The 21,793-nt window shown below is 40.1% G+C and overlaps 1 protein-coding gene across 1 annotated transcript in view; it reads right to left on the minus strand.

Annotated features, from left to right (window-relative positions):
* Nucleotides 1-21,793, minus strand: part of LOC109923937 (protein diaphanous homolog 3-like) — a 404,377-nt gene that overhangs the window by 80,905 nt on the left and 301,679 nt on the right. Inside the window, exons 23-24 of the mRNA XM_048598427.1 lie at nt 9,248-9,412; nt 8,505-8,640 (exon numbers count right to left, since the gene is read on the minus strand). Of these exons, the coding sequence (XP_048454384.1) occupies nt 8,505-8,640; nt 9,248-9,412 (301 nt within the window). The remainder of the gene's footprint in view (nt 1-8,504; nt 8,641-9,247; nt 9,413-21,793) is intronic.

Below are 21,793 nucleotides of genomic sequence, written 5' to 3' on the forward strand. Positions count from 1 at the left end.
CACTTTCCCCAAAACTGTTCTTATTTTTGTGTACACAATTAAATTTACCTCCCCCAAAGTTTCTGAATTCAACAATTCAGGCAAACTGGAGTTTTCTTAATTCTCCCAGAATTTATTATCTTCAGACTTAAAGATTAGCTGGTGGTCTGGGTTGAAGACGGTTGATTTCATTGACTCTTAGATGTTTACAGCACAAGAAACGATTCAACCCAATGTGGCTGTGACAATCAACCAAGATCTGACTACACTACATGTAGTTCTGCTATAATGCATGTTTTGTTAATGCGGTTTGGCTGGAATGTGATTGATGAACAGGGAACGCTGTTTGGATAACACGAATATTCCTGCTGTACAGGTATAGCGATTTTCTATAGCGATTTCCCTATAACGCGATTTTCTATAGCACGAGGTCATGCAAGGACACAACTATCACGTTATAGGAAAGCTACCTGTAATTCCATTTTTCAGCCCTTGGTCCATAGCTGTGGAGGCTGTAGCAAAGCAAATGACTATCTAAGTAGTGCTTAAATGTTACAAGAGTTTCTGACTCAACCCTCTTTCAGACAGAGTTGCAGTCTGCTAACACCCTCCGAATTAGTAACATGGTTCCTCAACTTTCCATTCAGCTTACCTTGAATCTAAGCTCACTGGTTATTGATCCCTCCACTAATGGAAAACAATGCCTTTCTTTCCAGCCTATCTGTGTCCCTCATAACCTGATACACTTCTATCAGGTCCTTTGTCAAGCTTTGCTGTTCCAAGGAATACAACTCCAGCCTGCACAACTTTTTATTCATCTGTGGGATACTGTGGGCATCACTGGCTCGGACAGCATTTCTTGCCCGTCCCTAGTTGCCCGTGAGAGGTGGTGGTGAGCTGCCTTCTTGAACCGCTGCAGTCCTCCTGCTGTGGGTTGACGCACAATGCCATTAGGGACGGAATTCCAGCGACAGTGAAGGAATGACAATATATTTCCAAGTCAGGATGGTGAGTGGTTTGGAGCGGAACTTGAAGATGATAATGTCCCCATATCTCTGCAGCCCTTGTTCTTCTAGATGGAAGTGGTCATGGATTTAGAAGGTGCTGTCTGAGGATCTTTGGTGAATTTCTGCACTGTATCTTGCAGATAGTACACACTGCTCCTACTGAGAGTCAGTGGTGGAGGGAGTGGATGCTTATGGATGTCGTGCCAATCAAGCGGGTGCTTTGTCCTGGATAGTGTCAAGCTTCTTAGGTGTTGTTGGGGCTGCACTTATCAAGGCAAATGGGGAGTATTCCATCACACTCCTGACTTGTGCCTTGTAGATGGTGGGCAGGCTTTAGGGAGTCAGGTGGTAAATTACTCGACGCAGTAATTTTAGCCTCTGACCTGCTCTTGTAGCCACTGTGTTTGTGTGGTGAGTCCAGTCGACTTTCTGGTCAATGTTAACCCCAGGGTGTTGATAGCTGAGAATTCAGTGATGGTAACACCATTGAATGTCAAGGGATAGTGTTTAGATTGTCTCTTATTGGTGATGGTCATACTGGAACTTGTGTGGCACAAATGTCACTTGCCATTTGTCAGCCCAAGCCTGGATATTGTCCAGATCTTGTTACATTTGAACATGGACTGCTTCAGAATCTGAGGAGTCACAAATTGTGCGGAACATTGCGCAATGATCGGTGAACATCCCCACTTCTGATCATATGATGGAGGGAAAGTCATTGATGAAGCAGCTGAAGATGGTTTGGCCAAGGACACTACCCTGAGGAACTCCTGCAGAGATGCCCTGGAGCTGAAATTACTGACCTCCAACAACAACGACCATCTTCCTATGTGTCAGGTATGACTCTAACCACTGGAGAGTTTGCCCCTGATACCCATTGATTCCAGTTTTGTTAGGGCTCCTTGATGCCACGCTCAGTTGAATGCAGCCTTAATGTCAAGGGCTGTCACTCTCACCTTACCTCTGGAATTCAGCTCTTTTGTCCATGTTTGAACCAGGGCTGTCATGAGGTCAGGAGCTGAGTGGCCCTGGCTAAACCTAGACTGGGCGTCACTGAGCAGGTTATTGCTGAGCAGGTGCTGCTTGATAGCACTGTTTATGACACTTTCCACCACTTTACTGATGATTGAGAGTAGACTGATGGGGTGGTAATTGGCTGGGCTGGAGTTATCCTGCTTTTTTTTTATGTACAGGACATACCTGGGCTATATTCCACATTGTCGGGTAGATGCCAGTGTTGTAACTGTACTGGAACAGCTTGGCTCATGGAGCAGCAAGTCTTCAGTACTATTGCCGGGGCTGTCAGGGCCCATAGCCTTTGCAGTATCCAGCGTCTCCACTATTGCTTGATATCGCATAGAGTGAATCGAATTGGATAAAAACTGGTATCTGTAAAGCTGGGGAACCACTGGAGGACCCTGAGATAAATCATCCTCTTTGCACGTCTGAGAGAAGATTGCTACGAATGCTTTAGACTTATCTTTTGCACTGATGTGCTGGGCTCTTCCATCATTGAGGATGGGGATATTTGAGGATCCTTCTCCTCCAGTTGTTTAATCATCTACCACCATTCATGACTGGATGTGCAGGACTGCAGAGTTTAGATCTGATCCGTTCGGTGTGGGATCGCTTAGCCCTGTCTATAACTTGCTGCTGATGCTGTTTAACATGCAAGTAGTCCTGTTTGGTGGTTTCACTGGGTTGACACTTCATTTTCAGATAAGCCTGGTGCTGCGCCTGGCATGCCCTTTTGCACTCTCCATTGAACCAGGGTTGATCTCCTGGCTTAGTGGTAATGATTGAATGAAGAATGTATCAGGCCATGAGTTATAGATTGTGCTGGAGTACAATTCTGCTGCTGTTGATGGCCCACATCGCCTCATGGATGTCCGATCCTGAGTTTCTAGATCTGTTCAAAGTCTGTCCCACTTAGCATGGTGATAGTGCCATACGATATGATGGAGATTATTCTCCATCTGAAGGTGGGACTTCGTCTCCACAAGGACTATGTGGTGGTCGCCCTTACTGATACTGTATGGACAGATGCATCTGCAGCTGAAAGACTGGTAAGGATGAGGTCAGGTATGCTTTTACCTCTTGTTGATTCTCTCACCATCTGCCATAGATCCAGTCCAGCAGCTATGTCCTTTAGGACCTGACCAGCTCAATCAGTAGAAATGCTGCTGAGCCATTCTCTTTGGTGGACATTGAAATCCCCTATCAAGAGTACATTTTGTGTCCTTGCCTTCTTCAGTGCTTCCTCTCAGTGTTGTTCAACATGGAGGAGTACGGATTCATCAGGTGAGGGAGGACAGTATGTGGTAATTAGCAGGAAATTTCCTTGCCCATGTGTAACCTAAATCCACCAGCCTTCATAGGGTCTGAAGTCAAAGTTGAGGACTCCCTCCCGAGTGTATACCACTGTACCGCCCGCTCTGTTGGGTCTGTCCTGCCGTTGAGACAGGACATATCCAGGGATGGCAATGGTGGTGTCTAGGCCATTGTCTGTAAAGTATGATTCTGTGAGTATGACTATGTCAGGCTTTTGCCTGACTAGTCTGTGAGACAGCTCTCCCAATTTTGGCACTAGCCCCCAGATATTAGTAAGGAAGATTTTGCAGTGGTTGACAAGGCTGTTTCTGCCATTGTCTTTTTAGTCCCCTTTCTTGAGGAGGAATATAGTTGAATTGGAGGCAGGTAGAGGTAGATTGATTCCAGAGATGAGGGGATTTTGTCTTATGAAGAGATTTTGAGCAATTAGGCCTATACACTCTAATTGAGTTGCGTAAATTACTACGGGGTTTACAAAGTAGGCATGGAAAGAATAATTTCTCATGTAGGGCAATCTAGAATGAGAGATCATAGTTTTAGGATAAGGGGTGGCAGATTTGAAACAGGGACAAGGAGAAATTACTTCTCTCAAATCATCATGAGTCTGTGGAAATCACTATCCCAGAATGCTGTGGATACTGGGTCATTGAGTAAAGTTAAGGAGGATATAGACAGATTTTTAATTAGTGATGGGTTGAAGGGTTATGGAAAGCAAGCAGGAAAGTAAGATTGAGGCTGTGATGAAATCAGATATGATGGTAATTAATTACAGCGCAGGCGCGAGGGGCTGAATTGCCTACTCCTATACCTGAGTTCTTATATTCTAAAAATAGCTGTTGAGGCGAGATATAATGTCATCAGATACCGTCCCAATTGGTTGCAAAACTGTACTTACTTTTCAGCTTCTGATTTAATAACCAGTTTGCCAGTAAGTGTTTATCTGAAGAATTGCTATCTCCAAGATATCCAATTCTGTGTTCTATTTGGCCCATTTCCTGCCTGAGTCGATATGGCATCATTATATTGGATGGAGCTTAATGCACTTTTCAGCATTTACTCTTTCACAGCCTTACATGACAGAGGCCATGATCAGATCAGCCATGAACACATGTGAATGCTGGAATAGAATCAAAAGGTGGATGGCCTACTCCGCCTCCTATTTCTTATGTTCTTCCTCACATCTTCTATTCTTCTGTGTAAAAATGCTTCACTTTCAAAATAGTATTGTTAAATTGACATCATTTGACTAACGTACATTTTAAAATGAGTTCTTGATGATTTAGCAAGGTATTGTTACCATTGATAAAATCTCTGGCATAATTTAGTATTATTTAACATACTAATATTTAAAATTAACTTTGTATTTAATTTTTGATGATAGTCAATATAATAGGCACTTATGAACACATTACTTTCTGAACTGCTGAGCATGCTAACTTCATAAAGGTTACAATTCCAATTTTTTTTCTTCCTATGTTACATCTTTCTTCCTTTTTCAAATTTGTTATACTTCAGGAAAGGCACCAGCATAAAAGACTGAATGCTGGCTGATGGTGAAGGGATTAAAACATGAAATACAAACAATTTTTTCCTGCTAATAGTTTGTGTAGAAAGATTAGTATTACCTATCAGAACTGAATGAAATATAAGGTATTCCTGAGATAATGTGCTATCAGTAAGTTAAAAGACCTTTGCACTGCCGCTGTTCTATATTAATTATACTTCCATAGGCATGTAGTTATTTTCTTATAAATATAACATTTTTGTTGTTGTAACAGATTTTCCAAAATAGAGATTAAATTAGGTCACACAGATATGTCCAACTAACAATGCAATAATCTATAAGCAAAATTCTGTGGATATTGGAAATTTGAGATATAAACAGAAAATACGGAAATAGCAGTATTGGCAGCATCTGTGAAGGAAGAAGCAGAGTTCATGTTTCAATTTATGACCGTACTTTGGAATGGCTTCAGGATTGAAGTCTTGAGCAAATTGTTTTATTTTCTATAGTCCCTGTCTATGCTTACCACTCTACTGTTACGCTTATTGCACAATATAATAAATAACAACTTGCTAAAATACAAGTAAACTTTCCTGCAAGTTATCAAACCACCATTCCAAAATAACCATTCTCGTTTAAAAAGAAAAAAAAAATTAATTAATGACATTGTAGGACTGAGACGTGATGCCTAGCTGAATATAATTATTGACCTCAGTAAGCCCAGAGAAGGGGGAAATCAGCTAGGTGGATTTGAGAGACCCCTGGCAACTGTTGAAGTGGGTGATTGGAAAAGAGGTCCGGTAGCAGACCCATTAAAAGGAACCATTAATGGGAAAAAACATTCAATAAATATGCATAGGAACAGATCATTGAATCCCTAGAGTATAGAAATAGACCATTCAGCTCACTGAATCCTGCACTTACCCTCTGAAGAGCATCCCAACCAGAACCAGGCGCTCACCCTATCTCCATAACCCCACATTTATCATGGCTAATCCACCTATCTTGTTCATCGCTAGACAATATAGGCAATCTAACATGGCCAATCCACCTAATCTGCATATTGTTGAACTGTGGGAGGAAACGAGAGCACCCAGAGGAAACCCACGCAGAGACAGGGAGAACATGCAAACTCCATACAGACAGTCACCGAAGGCTGGAATCGAACTTAGATCCCCTGTGCTGTGAGGTCACGGTGCTCACCATGCCGCCTCTTCGTATAACATCTAATTTTGTGAATTTTCAAGACAAAATGACAAGGGAAACCCTCTGATGAACCGCATTCATTCATTCTGAAAATAATCATTTCCTTAAATGAAATCTCACAATATACAAAACAAATTTCATTATTTTTCACCTTCAACATCAAATTTCACAAAATCATTGCTAGTCTTGAGAAAGTGTAGTAGTGTATTTCTGTAGTGCACCATGGCTCAGCCAATGCAAGTTATATTCCAATATTGTCATAATCCTGACTTGTGTCCATTTTGCCTTTGAGTGGCTGACTACCATAACTGGTCAATCAACTTCAATATCTCTAATCAAAAGAAAACCGAAGAGGTCAAACCAACCAAGTACAGCAAGTCAATTCTATTATAAATCAGTAATGGGCAATAAAAATATTTTCCATTTTGGACACAAGGATATATCTTTCCTACATTCGTAAAGTATATAGAAAGATGCGGTGCATAGGTTCCCCAACAATATGCAAAAATTGTGCCTCAATTCATGTCAAAACATAGCACCAACTATTATACATTATACTAATACCTCCATCATCCACATCGTCAATATCCCCCAGATATTTGCTCCCAATCCGAGTAATGAGACTCAGATAATATCCTGGCTTGACGCACCCACGTCAGGAAAAAATGTCTTGAATGTCACAATTTTAGCTCTAGATGGTGGTGGCAGTGTAAACTTGGGTCCATAGATAGCTCTCTGTACTTATATACAGAGACATCCCTCGAGATATAAAACTCAATGTCTAATTTGATTTCATAATGATCTTGTTAATTTACAGCATGACTTTAAGAGCACTGTATATCTGTAAATCTAGATTCCTTTGCTCCTTTACTGCACTTAAATGCTTATTATTCAAGCATCATCTTGTAAATGCACCATCTCACTTTTCTGCATTGAAACGCACGTCATTTGACAATTCCACATCCATTTATGAAAGCCTTTTTGTATTATGTTGAATTCTTCATTAGTATTAATTATTGTCCCCAAATTGACCTTTGTAAGATTTAAATTGTACTTTTGATTTCTGCATTCAATCAATATTAATATAAATCTTGAACAACAGTATTCCACTTAGGCATCTGGGAGCCCTCTCCCCACACAACAAAACACTGCGGAGGTAGGTGAATTAAAAAATTTATAAACTGGAATTTGACAGACTTTGGTTGGGAAAAAGTATTAAAGTTTACTTAAGAGAGGGGAGATACAGCTAAGATACAGATCACCCATGATTTAATTGAATGGTGGAATGGATTTAATTGAATGAATAAAAACCGAAAGAACTGCGGATGCTGTAAATCAGGAACAAAAACATAAATTGCTGGAAAAGCTCAGCAGGTCTGGCAGCATCTGTGAAGAAAAAAATTGGAGTTAATGTTTCAGCTCCGGTGACCCTTCCTTTCCAGCAACTTCTGTTTTAATTGAATGAACGGCTTGCTCCTGTTTCCATGTTACCTGAACACCAGTTAGTTGTGCAAAAGAAACATTTCTATAATTATGGTTTACATAGGATGAAAGGACTGTGTGGCATTGATACAATACAGAACCAACGAAAAGAAGATTCACATGGTCAAAGAGAAACTACAAGCAACAAAAGGAAATGCGCGGTAAGAATAAATACGAAAATGTTAGCTCAATAGTAAAGCCATTTGTCAGTGGCGGGAGTATTTAGCTTTGTTATTGACTCTTACTGGCTTCTTATTGGATTATTTTCTCTGTGCGGAATCACACAGGCTAAATGCAGCACAGAATAAGGTTTACATGGAGTTGTTTTAACTTTAGATATAACCATATAACATACAGACATGGTGGTTCTTATACAGCAGGGGTAAGAGAGAAGTATAACACATAATGAATCATCAGGTTTTGCATTCAATCTCCTACAGAAATACATTGCAGTCCTCTGTCAACATAACCAAGTCAATCAAGTATCTAAGCATAAGCACAAGAATGCAAGAATGTTTACTTTTAATAGCTCTATGCAATGATTGACAAAATGTTCAATGATTGGTTACAACTGCCTTTTACTTCAGCCAAAATGCAATTTGTTGCTTCTTGGGTTGAGTTAAACTTAGAACAAACCGCTTTGAGAATATTCTTGATACTATAGTTCCTTTACATCAACAGAGCACTCTCAACAAAGTGCCTCCAATTTACAAAGACTGAAGTTGAAGAAGAGACGACGTAACAATGCCAAAGCAGAAGTGCATTTTGTAGTTGAGTGAACTAAATAAGGTACAGTTTTCTAAAGCACAAATGGAATTCTAGCAAATGCAGTGAACCCAAAATTGGGATGAATTCAATCTATTCTTTTCATGATAATCGAATGATTGTCATCTGTATTGCACATTCAAGCAAATTAGCTGATGTCAGCCAAAAAGATTGAATACTTCCTTTCTTTTCTTTTGTTCTTTAAAGGTTAAATGCGCGCATGTTTTTACCTGAATTCTTCTCCAGGAGAAGTCTTTTCTTTTGTTGCCTTTCTCTTTTCTCTTTCTCAATCTTTTCTTTGGCTAATTTGGCATGTCTCTGTTTCTCCTCTGCCTCTCTCCGCTTTGTGTTTTCCCTGACAGCTTGCTTTAATGAAAAGAATGAAGATTAAAAGACAATCATATTGAATGGAAGAACAGGTTTGAAGAGATGAATTGCCTATTTCTTTTCCTGTTTCTTAGAAAATGTGTCAAAGATGAAATTAAGAACAAAAATGGAGAAAACATTCATTGCAATTTCATTTATGAAGCAATAACCACCTCTATCACAAACAGTAGCTTCAATTACTTGGTAAGTTAAAGGAAGGGCAGCTTTTGATCTGATTACTAATTGAAAGTAAGTTCTTATTTTATATTGGAACGCAAGTCAATATAACTATTGGCACATATGGGTTGGAAACAGTCTGAAAAGGTTAATCCAGAGGAATGTCATAAGTACCATCCATGATGATGATGTAATATGGACTTGAGGGCAGAACATCTTAGGATTTGAAAGGAGTGAGTTCGGACATGTGGTCCTCTCAACACCTCTGTAAGGAAATCTATCATATCAACATACTTGTAAGTAGTAGCTACAATGCAATAAACTATAAATGCAGTAATGCCATCACAAAATAACTAGAAGATAACAAGCAAGATAAATAAGAAGCGGCTGTTCCATTATCGTCAGAGTTTCATATAACAAATGAACATACCATGAACATGGTTCGGAAGTTACTTATATCGTTAAAAAGCTCCTCAGCTGTGACTTTCTTTGGATTGATAACAAAATAATGCATCAAATCATGGTAAAGCTTCTCCATGTTTCTGTGCATGATGGCCAGTTTATGGTGCTCTTCCTGGGCATGATGGGCAAATCTGTGATCTATTGTTAAGGAAATGCATAGTTGCTATGACCTTAAAGACAGAAAACATGACAAATAAACATGGTTTGCATTCATCCTGGAATTTTTCTCTTGTGCATCCTTGTCAGAATGTGAGAAAAAGACAAACATCAATAACGTAATAACACTCCGAAAGTAGGCTCAGAAATTTTCATGGCTGCATTTGTCACTAACCCATTGAAGAATGAAATATTGCAAGGGTTGGAGGAACAATAGTGGTGTCTGTTCATCTTTTGGGCTAATTGAATCCATTAAGTGGCCAAATAGAACTTCATCTCAGCCCTGCTACAGAGTTCCACCCCCAAAACTATTTCATTGGGTGAGGGTGGTTCATGCCACATGGAAAATCAGCAACTGTAGCTGCATAGGCTACTGTTGGGCATGTAAGGGGTAGGGGCATGGTTGTAGTAGTGAACCACCTCTGGTTTCCCTGTTCCTGCCGGTGCAACCCCATTCCAAAATCATTCTTTCCCCTTTATCTTGCACTGCTGGATTCTCAAACTCAGAATCCAACCTCACGTACTAGTGATTGTCAGCCTGACCTTGGTTTCTAGCTCCAGCGATTATCTCGACTGGAGTCTACCTGTAGTTCTAGCATTAGTCCCAGCAGGAGCAGTTGCCAAATAGTTGCCAGCCACCTGATTGCTTGGCAGCTCTCAGAGATTGGATTTTTGCTCTCTAGAGGAATAAGTCTCACCCCCAGCCTGATAATGGTCAACAGTCTGTTAAGTGACAGCATTGCAGCCACTTCTCATCTAGGTGGGCACCCATCAAAAGATATGGGAGCAGAATTAGGCCTTTCGGTCCACTGATTCTGCTTTGCCATTTGATCTTGGCTGATATGTTTCTCAACTCCATTCTCCTGCCTTTTCCCCTTGATCCTCTTATTAATCAAGAACCTATCACCAGGCACCATAATGCCTTGTAATATGGATAGAGAACACTTTCTTAATATAGTAAAAATTCTCTGTTTTTCAAGGAATTTCCACTGCTTTCCCTTCTAAGGATTAATATTTCCAAAAAGGACTGCTTCTGGACAATCTGTTCAGATTGAAGAGCTCTGAGATGGAGAGGGATCTGGGTGACATAGTGCGTGAATCAGAAAAAACTAGTATGCAGCTTATGCAATAAAAATGAACGTTAATAGAATGTTATCATTTATTGCAAGGGCAATTGGATACAAAGTTAGGGAGATTATTTTTCAATGATAAGTGGCACACCTGGAGTATAACATTAATCATTTTATTCAAGGAAAGATTAAATGCATTGGAAGCAGTTTAGAGAAGGTTCACCAAACTAATATCTGTAACCAGAGAATTGTCTTATAAGAAAAGGTTGAACAGGCTAGGCTTGTATCAGCATAAGTGGATCTGAGTCCACGAAAGGATCAGCCATGATCTTATTGAATGGCGGAGCAGGCTCGAAGGGCCAGACGGCCTACTCCTGCTCCTAGTTCTTGTGTTCTTGTGTGTAAGAGGTGACTTGGTTGAAATGTATAAGATACTTGGTAGACAAGAAGTGGAGAGGCTGTTTCTTCTTATGGAGAATTTAAAACTAGGGATCACTTGTTAAAAATAAGTGGTCGCACATTTCAAATAGAGATTGGGAGATTTTTTTTCTTCTCTCACAGAGGTCATGAGTCTTTGGAACTCTTCCTGAAAATGCAGTAGAAACAGAGTTTTTAAGGCAGAGGTGAGCAAGTCTATATCAGCAAGGTGGTGAAAAGTTAGCAGGGAAAGACAGGAATGTGGATTTGTGGTTACAATCACATTAGTGATGACTTTATTGAGTGAAAGGCTGCATGGCATGCTCCTGCTCCTTGTTCATATACTTAAGACTTTGTCGAATGACAATCTGAAAACAGCCAATGAGGAAGAGTGTATAAGTGTCTCAAGCTGTGTGCGTCACTAATTTGCCCCCAATTTGGGGAAGCACTTAGATTTTTCTCAATTCCTCAATGTGGTGATGTAGAGGCTCTATATGCAGACCATTACAAATACAATCAACAGCATCACTGATTCGGGCTCCTGATGGGATTAAGCTGGTTTGTAGATACGTTTGACATTATTTCTGGGGAATGGGTCCGACAAATATTGGGGGTGGAAGGGGCTATCTCAAACATCACCATGCAGTTCATTCTGCAGTTTTAAAAAAAATATATATTATAAGCTTGAGTGGCAACAGTGGCTCAGTGGTTAGCACTATTGCCTCATAGCAACAGGGACCTGAGTTTGATTCCAGCCTTGGGTTACTTGTGTAGAGTTTGCACATTCTCCCTGTGTCTGTGTGAGTTGCCGATGGCTGCTCCTGTTTCCTCCCACGGTCCAAAAATGTGCAGGTTAGGTGGATTGGCCATGGTAAATGTGAGGTTACAGGGGTATGATTGAGGTCTAGGGCTAAGTGGGATGCTCTTCAGAGGGTCAAAGCAGGCTCAATGGGCTGAATGGTCTCTTTCTGCACTGTAGGGACTCTATGATTGTTTATCTTGAACAAAGGAATAAAAAAAAAGACAGAAATTAGCCATTAGTAACAAGCAATTCTAAATGGTTCAAACAGGAAAACATTACTTTTGCCTAGATATTTCTTAGTTAAGCAGAGATACAAAACACATTGGAGAAAACTGAGAAAAATAGTCCTCTTTAACGCTTGGAGACTGACTCAGAGTTTTAGAACTGGTTATAATGAAATGCCTTTGTTCAGACTTTGCAGAAGGAATAAAGATAAGACCATTATTATTCAGTTATTAAACAGTAAACTGGATAGTAATTTTGAGCAGCTGTAGATGAAACATTAAAGGTGAAAATCAGGAAATTTCTGATTGCCTAACGCTGCTTCTTCATAAGGTTTGCTGCACAGTATCTTATCAAGATATACATCATAAAAGCACATGAAGGGTACGAAGTTTGGTACAAATCACTACAAACCGCAGAAAAAGTTAGAACTTATTTGTTCAAGAGTAAGTCAATTCTTCTTAATGTGCTACGTATTATGACCAACCAACTGCTCTGGCACTACAAAACTACTTCGACATTCAGTCAAAACTTGCTGGTTTTAACTATTGTTGTAGATAAAAAAATTTCACAGGAAGCAGCTATTGGGCCTACTAAGTCTCGACGAGCTCTTTAGAAGAACAAAGCAAATATGTCCATTCACTCACTCTTACCCATATTCCTGCAATTCTTTCTCTCAAATATATATACAATCCTATTTCAAAAGCAACTGACAAATCTGTAACTGCAGCTCTATTAGTGCTATCAAAATCATGGCCACTGAATGTGCAAGGAAAACTTTCTGCAAGTCATCTCTGATTCCTTCTGTTAACCACCTTAAAACTGTGTCTGCTACTTATCAGGAACATCAGGGACAATGTAACCATAGTAGCCGAAGCCAAACATAGACATGCACGGAAATTCCTAGGGACATGGTTCTCAAACCGTAATGCAATCAACAAACATATCGAATTGGACCCCATATAAAAACCCATACAGATCAAAATTGGAAATGATAGTACTCACTATAACGGACCAGACAGTATAAATTCCAAGCAGAGTAGAATAACACCGTTTCTTCGGAGGCTCCACTGATGATGTCAACTAGCATGGTGACGCAACGTCTGAATGAAAACAAGCCAGTTTGGCGAGCAAGTCAACAACCTCACCCACAACCTGAGCTACAAATCTTTGCTAAAACTTTAAAGGAATTCCTCTTTATATTAAGGCTTTCATGATTTTAAGCATCCTAATCAAGTCTCCTCCTTGCCATCTATGTTTTAAAGAGAACAAAACTAGCTTCTCTAGCCTATCCAAACACCTCAAACTCATTCCTGGAACAATGACAGTAAATTTCTTCAGTCCTTAATCCAAAGCTTTACATCTGGAACATGAAATTTGAACACACAAACAGCCCGCACATCATGAAGTAGACATCCTTTATTCCACTGGCATCAGGTCATCACAAGTATTAAGAGAAGTTAAGGTTAAATATGGAAGACACAGTACTTACATGTAGTTACCCTGTGCTTTATATCTGGTTGAGGAAATCTTTTGACTATCTGATTCTTCAACCCAAAGACACCATCTCCTCCAGCGAGGATATATTTAATGACTCCAACTTCCCTGCCTAGCACTCCCCCTCATTGTCACTGCCTGTAGCTGGATGCCCCAGCACAAGTGCTCCAGTTACCCGGTTCAGTGCTTTCCCTCACCAACACCAGCTGCTCCTGGAGGTTCCCTCACACATTCCTCTGCTTGAGACTTCCTGTTCTGGTAACTACACATATTACACAGCACAACTTTCTCCTATCTGTTACCCAAACAAATGTAATGGGCAATTAAAAATTAGTCACGCCTTGGTCACCATTGAGCATTCACTTGTTAATGGTTTTTTTAAATGGTGAGAAGGCTTTCAATTTCTACACCGTGTTGCCTTCTGAAATACTGGAGATGTGTGATGACATGAGGCACTGGGATACCTCAGACTTGTATTTGTAACATCCAATCCAATACTCCAGTTGGGGTGAAATTAGTATTCCACATAGGTTTACACCAATCTTTTTTGTCATCAATGCCTCTATTTTTCAATCTCAGGATCATTAACTGTTTTGCTAACCTGTCCCATCACCTTCAGTACAAACTGCTATGACAATATTGACCTAATATATATTTCCTCTACCCGGTAAATAAATCTCTGCAACAAATTGTCATATCATGTATGCTCAATGGACTGCAGCAAATTACTCACCAGAGCACTTTAATCAAAGCAGCTATTTCCAGAGTACTCTGTTTTTTAGATGAATGAAAGCTGTTTAAACCATTACTGTAACAATAGTTGGAATTGATTGCATTTAGATTATTCACTAGTGTTTAGCTTCATAATAAAATGTACAGTTGAATTGTTTTTAAAATACAAAGTATTTCACATTTTTGACTGCTTGGTTCTTTATCCAAAAATATTCAGACTTTGAACAAGGGGCAAATGTTTATCACTGAGGCCACAACAAAAGGTAAGGCATGTCTAATTTCTTCTTCAATAAAAAGTAATGTTTCCTTGCTAAGCTTGGATATAGAGAGGAAGAATTAATTCCAGCCCCATGTTACAATTTAATTATTACAGTCTCATAGGACAAACACACACATCAACACATTGCACAGGTGAACAGAGGTACACGCAGTGCATGCACAACACCACCACCAGAATCAATAACAAGTCTGTTCCCTTTCTGTTGTTGAGTCCATAAGCTCCATTGCACTTTTGTTTTCCAAATGTAAACTGCAATATATTCTAATTATACCCCTGGTGAAACATTTCTAAGGGCAAAATTCCAGAAAGAAAATGCCCGAATTCCACTGAAGGGCTGAAAGTTCTCATCCTTGCAATAACTAGAGAACACAGAAACAAGGTTTTGATCAAGTGATGCAGGGGGAATGGGACAAACAACATGTTTATGCAATGTGTGACAATGACTAGGAACTCACTTTCCATGGCATCAGCGGAGTGGCCATGATCAATATTTTCAAGAGGGAATCGGACGGATACTTAAACAAAATTAATACACACAATTATGGGGAAAGGCTGACTGGAACCTCAAAGAGGAGTCAGTATAGACTCAGTGGGCTAGGTGAGTTTCTTCTATGCCATAAATGAATCCATGTGTTGAAATCATTTTGAGGTGTAGGGTTCTTGCCTAATGGATAGAGAGTTGGTGGGAGGCCTGCCTTGCCTTTCTTCAGGAAGGTACAACAAACCACAAACCAACCAGGCATTGGTGAGAACACTGTTGAGCCTCCCCTAGAAATCAAGATCCCAGTGTAGAGGTCTCACCAAATGACAGCTGCTGGCGAATCAGAGGCTGGTATATCTTATGCATAGCAGCACAGCATGGAGGTAGTGGTTCCTGTTGAAGAAACACCTTCCAGAGTCTCAAGATGAAAGAGTGATCCAGGCCACAGGTAAATAATGTGTGCAGCACTGTGGAGGTAATGCAGACATGGGTGCAGGGACTAGCAGCAAGGGCAAGAGCTGGCTCTCAGTTGGCCCCAATGCCCAGTCTTTTGGATCCAGGGATACCTCTGTCACCACCCTCCCTCCACCTCCTGAGGTAACAAGTTGACCACACAGTTTTAGCTGCTTTGTACGTTGGATAGCAACAGACATGCCCACTACAGGATTAACACAGATGGTGGCATAAGGCCCTTAACTCGTTATTAATTGGCCACTGAAAGGTCTTAATGGGAAGCAGGCTTGGAAGCTTGAGCAGGGGCCTTCCTACCCAGAACTTAGTTCTGGTACAGCCAAGGAGATGGCTGCCTTCAGATTAGCCACTGTTCTGCCCAACGTTATGCCTTTCCCACCTCCAAATTCACTACAAACAAGTGGAAGATTCTGCTTTTGATGCAAAGTAATGTATTGTTACATGACAGAGCCCTTTTTTTTTTAAAGTGTATGTTCTTTTGGTAGGTCATGTCATGATGTTAATAGGAGTGCAGAAGAAGAATGAAAAGAATGCCTTTCCCTTAAGATAGCACGAAGAAAGGAAATAGCGGCTTGTTCTAAAGAACAAAACTGGTGGGAAACATTAATCAGTATCTCCAGGGCATTTTTTTTTTAAAAAGCCATCATTTCGCACCTGTTAACTTGTGACAAATGCTTTAAGCGGTTGATAAGAGTTAGGGAGGCTAATACTGTTAGGCATACAATCACTCACCCTGGTCTTTCACTACTCACGAATCTTTAAATGTTTGTTTAATTTAGGTCCCTGGCATGGTTTTACTTAGTTTCTGCTCTGTCCACGTTTGCTAGCATCAATACCATGTACTCAATAAGACATTGACAAATATGAGTAGACAAATGAATAAAATGAAGTTGAGTACCATTCTTATATTAATTGAATTTTTAAAAATGATGCCCAGATCATAAAACGCTCTTCACAAAGGAGAAGCCCAGAATGATTCAAACAGAAGCCATCCTGTACTAACCTTTTACAACACTCTTTTCAAGCATTGCAATTTTACCCTGTGATTTATTTTCTTCACAGTAAATTATGTCTTTACTTTCCCAGGGCTACCAACAACGAAGCAGACAAGGTGACCTACTTTCACCGACTCCAGAAATGCTGCTTTGAGCATGGGGTGTCTATGAGCTGATTCTTCCCCTGAGATGGAGTCTCGGTGATATGAGTCTGAATCCACAGCATACCTCTGCATACTGCTGCGATGAAATACTGTAGCTTTTTTAAAAATTTAGATGTCAAGGTTTTTTCCTTGCACTTTTAATGATTGTAGGACTGTGTCTCAAGAATATTCCTTCAAAGGAAAAGAACTTCTTCCTTGACCTGACTTTAACCATGATTATGTTGAGAGAGTTTGGCTGCTTTAAGTGATCTGAGCAATAAGCTGCTGACTGCAGAGCTGAGTTATTTAGTTAATTGCTTAATAAATAAAAGATCAGATAGACTGCTGCTTGTTTCTTTACACAATTATCTGATATATACAGCCAGGGGCTTCAGAGTGGGGGGTGGTCTTATAGTAAATTATGTAAATTTAATTTTTATAAATAACAAAAAAGTATCCTTTTTATGAAAGATAATGATTTCTACATTCCATTTATTTGAAAACCTTAATGTTTAAATGTGAAATATGACTGAATTAAACTCAAATGTTGTTACAAGTGCAGCTGGAAAAGAACTCATCTAAATCAGGCCAAACTCTTAACTCAGGTTCCAAAACCATGAGCCATCAACCCTAGTGGGGTGACAGGATAAGATTTTGGTTCAAAGTGCAAAGGCCGTGATGGTGACTATGGAGTGGAAACTCTATCAGGAAAATTCTGGCAATGTCTTCAAGGCCCAGTGGTATGTGCACCGATTTGTTTTCTGAGCTTGCTAGGACAGGAGGGAAATGAGTCAGCTTCACACGGGGAGCCTTAGTGCTTCACAGGTAACCTCAGTGTCTTCATGAGGATGTCTTCTTTTTAAGTTCACATTTGGGAGCGAAGAGGAGTGAATTCTCAAGTGACAGCATGCATGACAGGATCACATCAATCTGACAGAATCTCAATTTGAAGGTGTGTTAAGTAGGCCAGGAGATCATGCTGCTAATAAAAGTATTACTTTCTGTATGCAGAAAATTCCTGATCTCCTTACTGCCATGGTACTTTTACAATAAGTTTCTGAACAGGCTAACAGTTGTGTCATGTTCCTTTAAGAGACAAGCCTAGTATATCATCAGTGTATCAGAGAATATAACTTGAAGACATAGATTTTTCAGACTCTATCTTAACTGGGGCTACTTGAAACATGACATGTTGGTGAAAGTGTGGTACTGTTTAGAATTGAAAAGCTAGATATTAGCCCAAACAATGAAGCACCTCTGATTGCAATGGATATATGCAAAGAGTTGTATTAAATATCTGTTGAATCTTTCAGTACCATGTCACCCACATCTACATCTAGTTCTTATGTTACAGGATTTAACACAAGCATTGCAGTATCAGTCGAAATACCCTGCTGGGAACAAAGTCCACACCATGGTGGCAGATCAAGAGCCATTTTGATAATTACCAGCAACTTGTAGCTCATTGCCAAGAATAAATTTCTTCACAGACCTTCTAAAACCTTCAAAAGGTTTGCTTTTGAACTCACCATTGGTGGGTAAATGCCTGACGTCCTGATTTTCTCAGGGTTGAGCCGTGAATTGGCATGGAGACAATTTACTTCCAGTTAGTGTTAGTGGGTCTGGAACAGACGGAAGCCAGGTGAAATGTGGGCCTTATTAGGACATACCAAGCAGCCATCATTGAGACTGTTGCCCGCTCTGTGGATGAAATCCACCAATCGTAAAAACACCTGCCACTTTACAGGGGCGGAGAAATGTTACAGAATAATTAGTAGCCTGGCATCCAGTGCATGGCAGAGCCTTACTTCGTTGATGCTGGAGGCTGAGGGAAAGGAGGGTGATTCTCTTCCCAGAAGATACCAGGAGCCAGGATTAATGCCTTGAAACAAACACATGGCCTGACACAAATAATTTTAGGGCCTCTCTGCCTCTGTGTTCATCTTCAGGGGAGCTGAAGATTCAGTCATTTCTGATAACACCGAATCCTGTCAATAGTGGATTAAGATTTAGTGCTCAAGACTTGGAGCATATCTCCAAGATCATCAGTAAACATGTTATCACCAATTAAAGCCAAAAGAACTGCAGAACTGTACATCAGAAACAAAAACAGAAATTGCTGGAAAAGCTCAGCAGACCTGGCAGCATCTGTGAAGAGAAATCAGAGTTAATGTTTCGGGTCCAGTGAGCCTTCCTCAGAACATTCACAGATGCTGCCAGACCTGCTGAGCTTTTCCAGCAATTTCTGTTTTTGTTTATGTTATAACCAAGTCAGGCTAGCATTTTGGCCGGCTTGTTCAATACAACGGTAAGAGACAAATGTCTGAATAGACTTGATTCTCAGAATGTCTAACCAACATGAAGGTATCCTCAATAAAACTGATGAACTACATTGGTAAAGAACAATAAAGTCAAAACAGCCGACTTTGGCGCAAAAGGAGATGGGAGAAAATTAATTCTGCATCAGTCAAATGCTCCACATTGCTGAAGTGTGAACACAGCTTCTGACAAACATGGGTTAACTATTTCAAACATGAGTGAAGTCTCTGCAGAATCCCCAAAATCTTATACAATCCAACTGTGCCCTCGTTGCCTCAAGATCTGAACAATTTGTCGCAAGCACAGAACTACATATGAATTCTCTTTTGCATTTTAGTTTAATGTAGTATTTTAGTATTTTGCTTTACGCTTATAATCACCATCCTCACACAATCTTCTTTTATTTCAGAAAAAGGCAGTATGTGGCTCAGACTCTAATCTATCGAACAGATCTATTAACCAGTAAATGGATAAGTGAAAAGGAACAATGGCATGCTGTAAAATTTCTAGTGGTTATACATTTCATAACTCCTTCTTGGAAGAAAGAAAAAAAACATTTGACGACCACTGAGTTAAACTGCAATGTGTTCAAATCAGCAGAGACCACTAAAACATCTGTGGTGAAATTAGTATCTTTATTGCAACAATACGTCTGTAAAATCCCTATTCCACACCACTTCATCCTTTCCAATCTACATCACACCCATCTCATTTGTTTCATCCCCCTCATATCATCTCTGTCATATTCCCCATTCCCTCTTCCTCCTGTGCCATTGCCATTTCCCATTCCATCCAACCCTATCATTCCTTCCCAACACCATATGTCCTGGGCCATGCTACCAACCTCTCTCATGCAATTCCTCTTCTCTCCATGCTGTCTCCTATGCTCAATCCTTCCCTCACTGCCTTCCTTCTTTCCACACTGTTTGTCACTCTATGCCTCCTCCTCACCCCTTCTCACACTGTCTTACTGCTTCATCCTGCATATGTTGTCACCTGTCAGTCTACAACAATTTAGTCCCAAGGCATTTAAGGAGATATAGCATAAATGCTTGGCTAAATTTGCAGGAGCACCTTAGATCAATTGTGTTTGCCTCACCCCACTCTCCCAGCTACTTCTCCTTTTCCACGCCATTTCCCTTTCTCTCCACCACTCCTCCTTGTCAAGAGAACAGAGATCAGAAAATGGTAAGAGCTGGTGGTCTGTCAGTGAGGCACGGGGCTGCTGGGGGTGGAAATTAGTAACCAAAGCTGGGAAATGGAAATAACGGTGCACTGGAACCCAGTAAGAAAGACTGGGGAGTGACAAAATGGACTCAAGACTCCAGACACTAACCTTAATTTAGTTATTTGTTGATTATCCAGAATCTCTCTGGCCTATATATTTGTCTCAAATAACTTCAACTTTGTTTTGCATTGCCATGAGCCTTGTGGTTTGGGTCTTATGTTACACATTGGAGAAAGGGCTATTCTTGTTTCTACTGGTAATTTATGGTCTGTAATGGTTCTCCCTTACCTATGAGTCATTACTGTCTGATTCTGGTAGGTTTCTGCAAACTATTTTATTGACTCTGCAAGTACATTTCACTCTAGTACACACTATTCCATCTTTTCTTCAGTCTGTTGCACATGACTGATGTCACTATTACATTTTGATGTACATCACCATCTCAATAACATATCTCTTCTTATGATTTAACAATGTTGACTACTCAATTATGGGAAGAATGTGTTTCCATAATTTGACTGAACTAAGGAAGTTGAATACCTTTTGCAAACATAAAAAGTCTGACAATCAGACATATATTTAAACAAGACCCACCTTTTATTTGCATTTAGGTGGAATAGCTTGGTAAGTCCCTCTGATATTTGACATACAGACTGGAACAGATCCTGGGCCAGTTTGCTTCAAAACAAACTGAGACGTTTACTGTGAATGAACCTGCCTATAACACCACAGTTATTATAACAGAAAAAAAGAAACAGTATCATGATATATCAAGAAGGGATCTTCAACAACAATTTACTCCAAGACACTTAAAAGATGTAGCCTAAAAGCTTGGCTAAAGATATAGATTTTCAGAAGCATCTTAAGGAAGGAGAGAGATTTAGAGAGGAAATTTCAGAGTTTAGAAACTTGATAGCTGAAGGTGCAGTCATCAATGGTACAGAATTAAAATCAGGCATGGGCAAGAGGCCAGTTTTAGAGAACTTCAGAGGTACTGAAGAATTGTAATGCTGGAGGAGATTGTAGAAATAGAGAGCTGGTAAGGCCACAGTGTGATTTGTATAACAAGGATGAACATGTCAGAAGTGAGGTATTGCTGGACTGGGACCAAATGCAGGTTAACCAATATGGGGGTTATCAGTGAATGGAGCTTTATGCTAGTTAGCATAATAGTAGCACAATCACAAAAAAAAAATACAATAAAGCAGACTGTGGCCTTCCAAAACAATGAGTTAGATTTCGCTGCTTTCATCAGGTGGCTAACAGAGAAAGTGAACCCTTCACCAAGTTGCTTAAGGCCTGAACTATTTCCATAGGTAAGGATTCACTGGGTGGAATTTTCGCCAGCTGTCAGTGGTGTGGGAAGGGTGAGAAATGTGGGAAAAATTAGCAAAAATAGAAAAGAAAATTAAAATCTCAACAGTGAGAAAAAAATGTGATTTTCCTCTTCAGGTTGTAACGGTGAGTTCAGAATCTGAACAGTAGCTACCTTATTCCCATGCATTTGAATCTCATTCTTAACCCAACTCTCCTCAATTCAATGCAGCTTCTAATTCTCCTGTCCTTTCCTGAGAAATTATTCAGCACTAATTCCTGTCACAGTAGCTACCTGGTGGCAACAATTTGCCACTTGCATCTTCAGTTCTTCATCTGATTCTGTCCTCATCAGAATGAACCTGTATGCTCCATGGACACCATTCT

This window comes from Rhincodon typus, chromosome 6 (genome assembly GCF_021869965.1).
Source record: "Rhincodon typus isolate 14 chromosome 6, sRhiTyp1.1, whole genome shotgun sequence".
In the NCBI taxonomy this organism is placed as follows: domain Eukaryota; kingdom Metazoa; phylum Chordata; class Chondrichthyes; order Orectolobiformes; family Rhincodontidae; genus Rhincodon; species Rhincodon typus.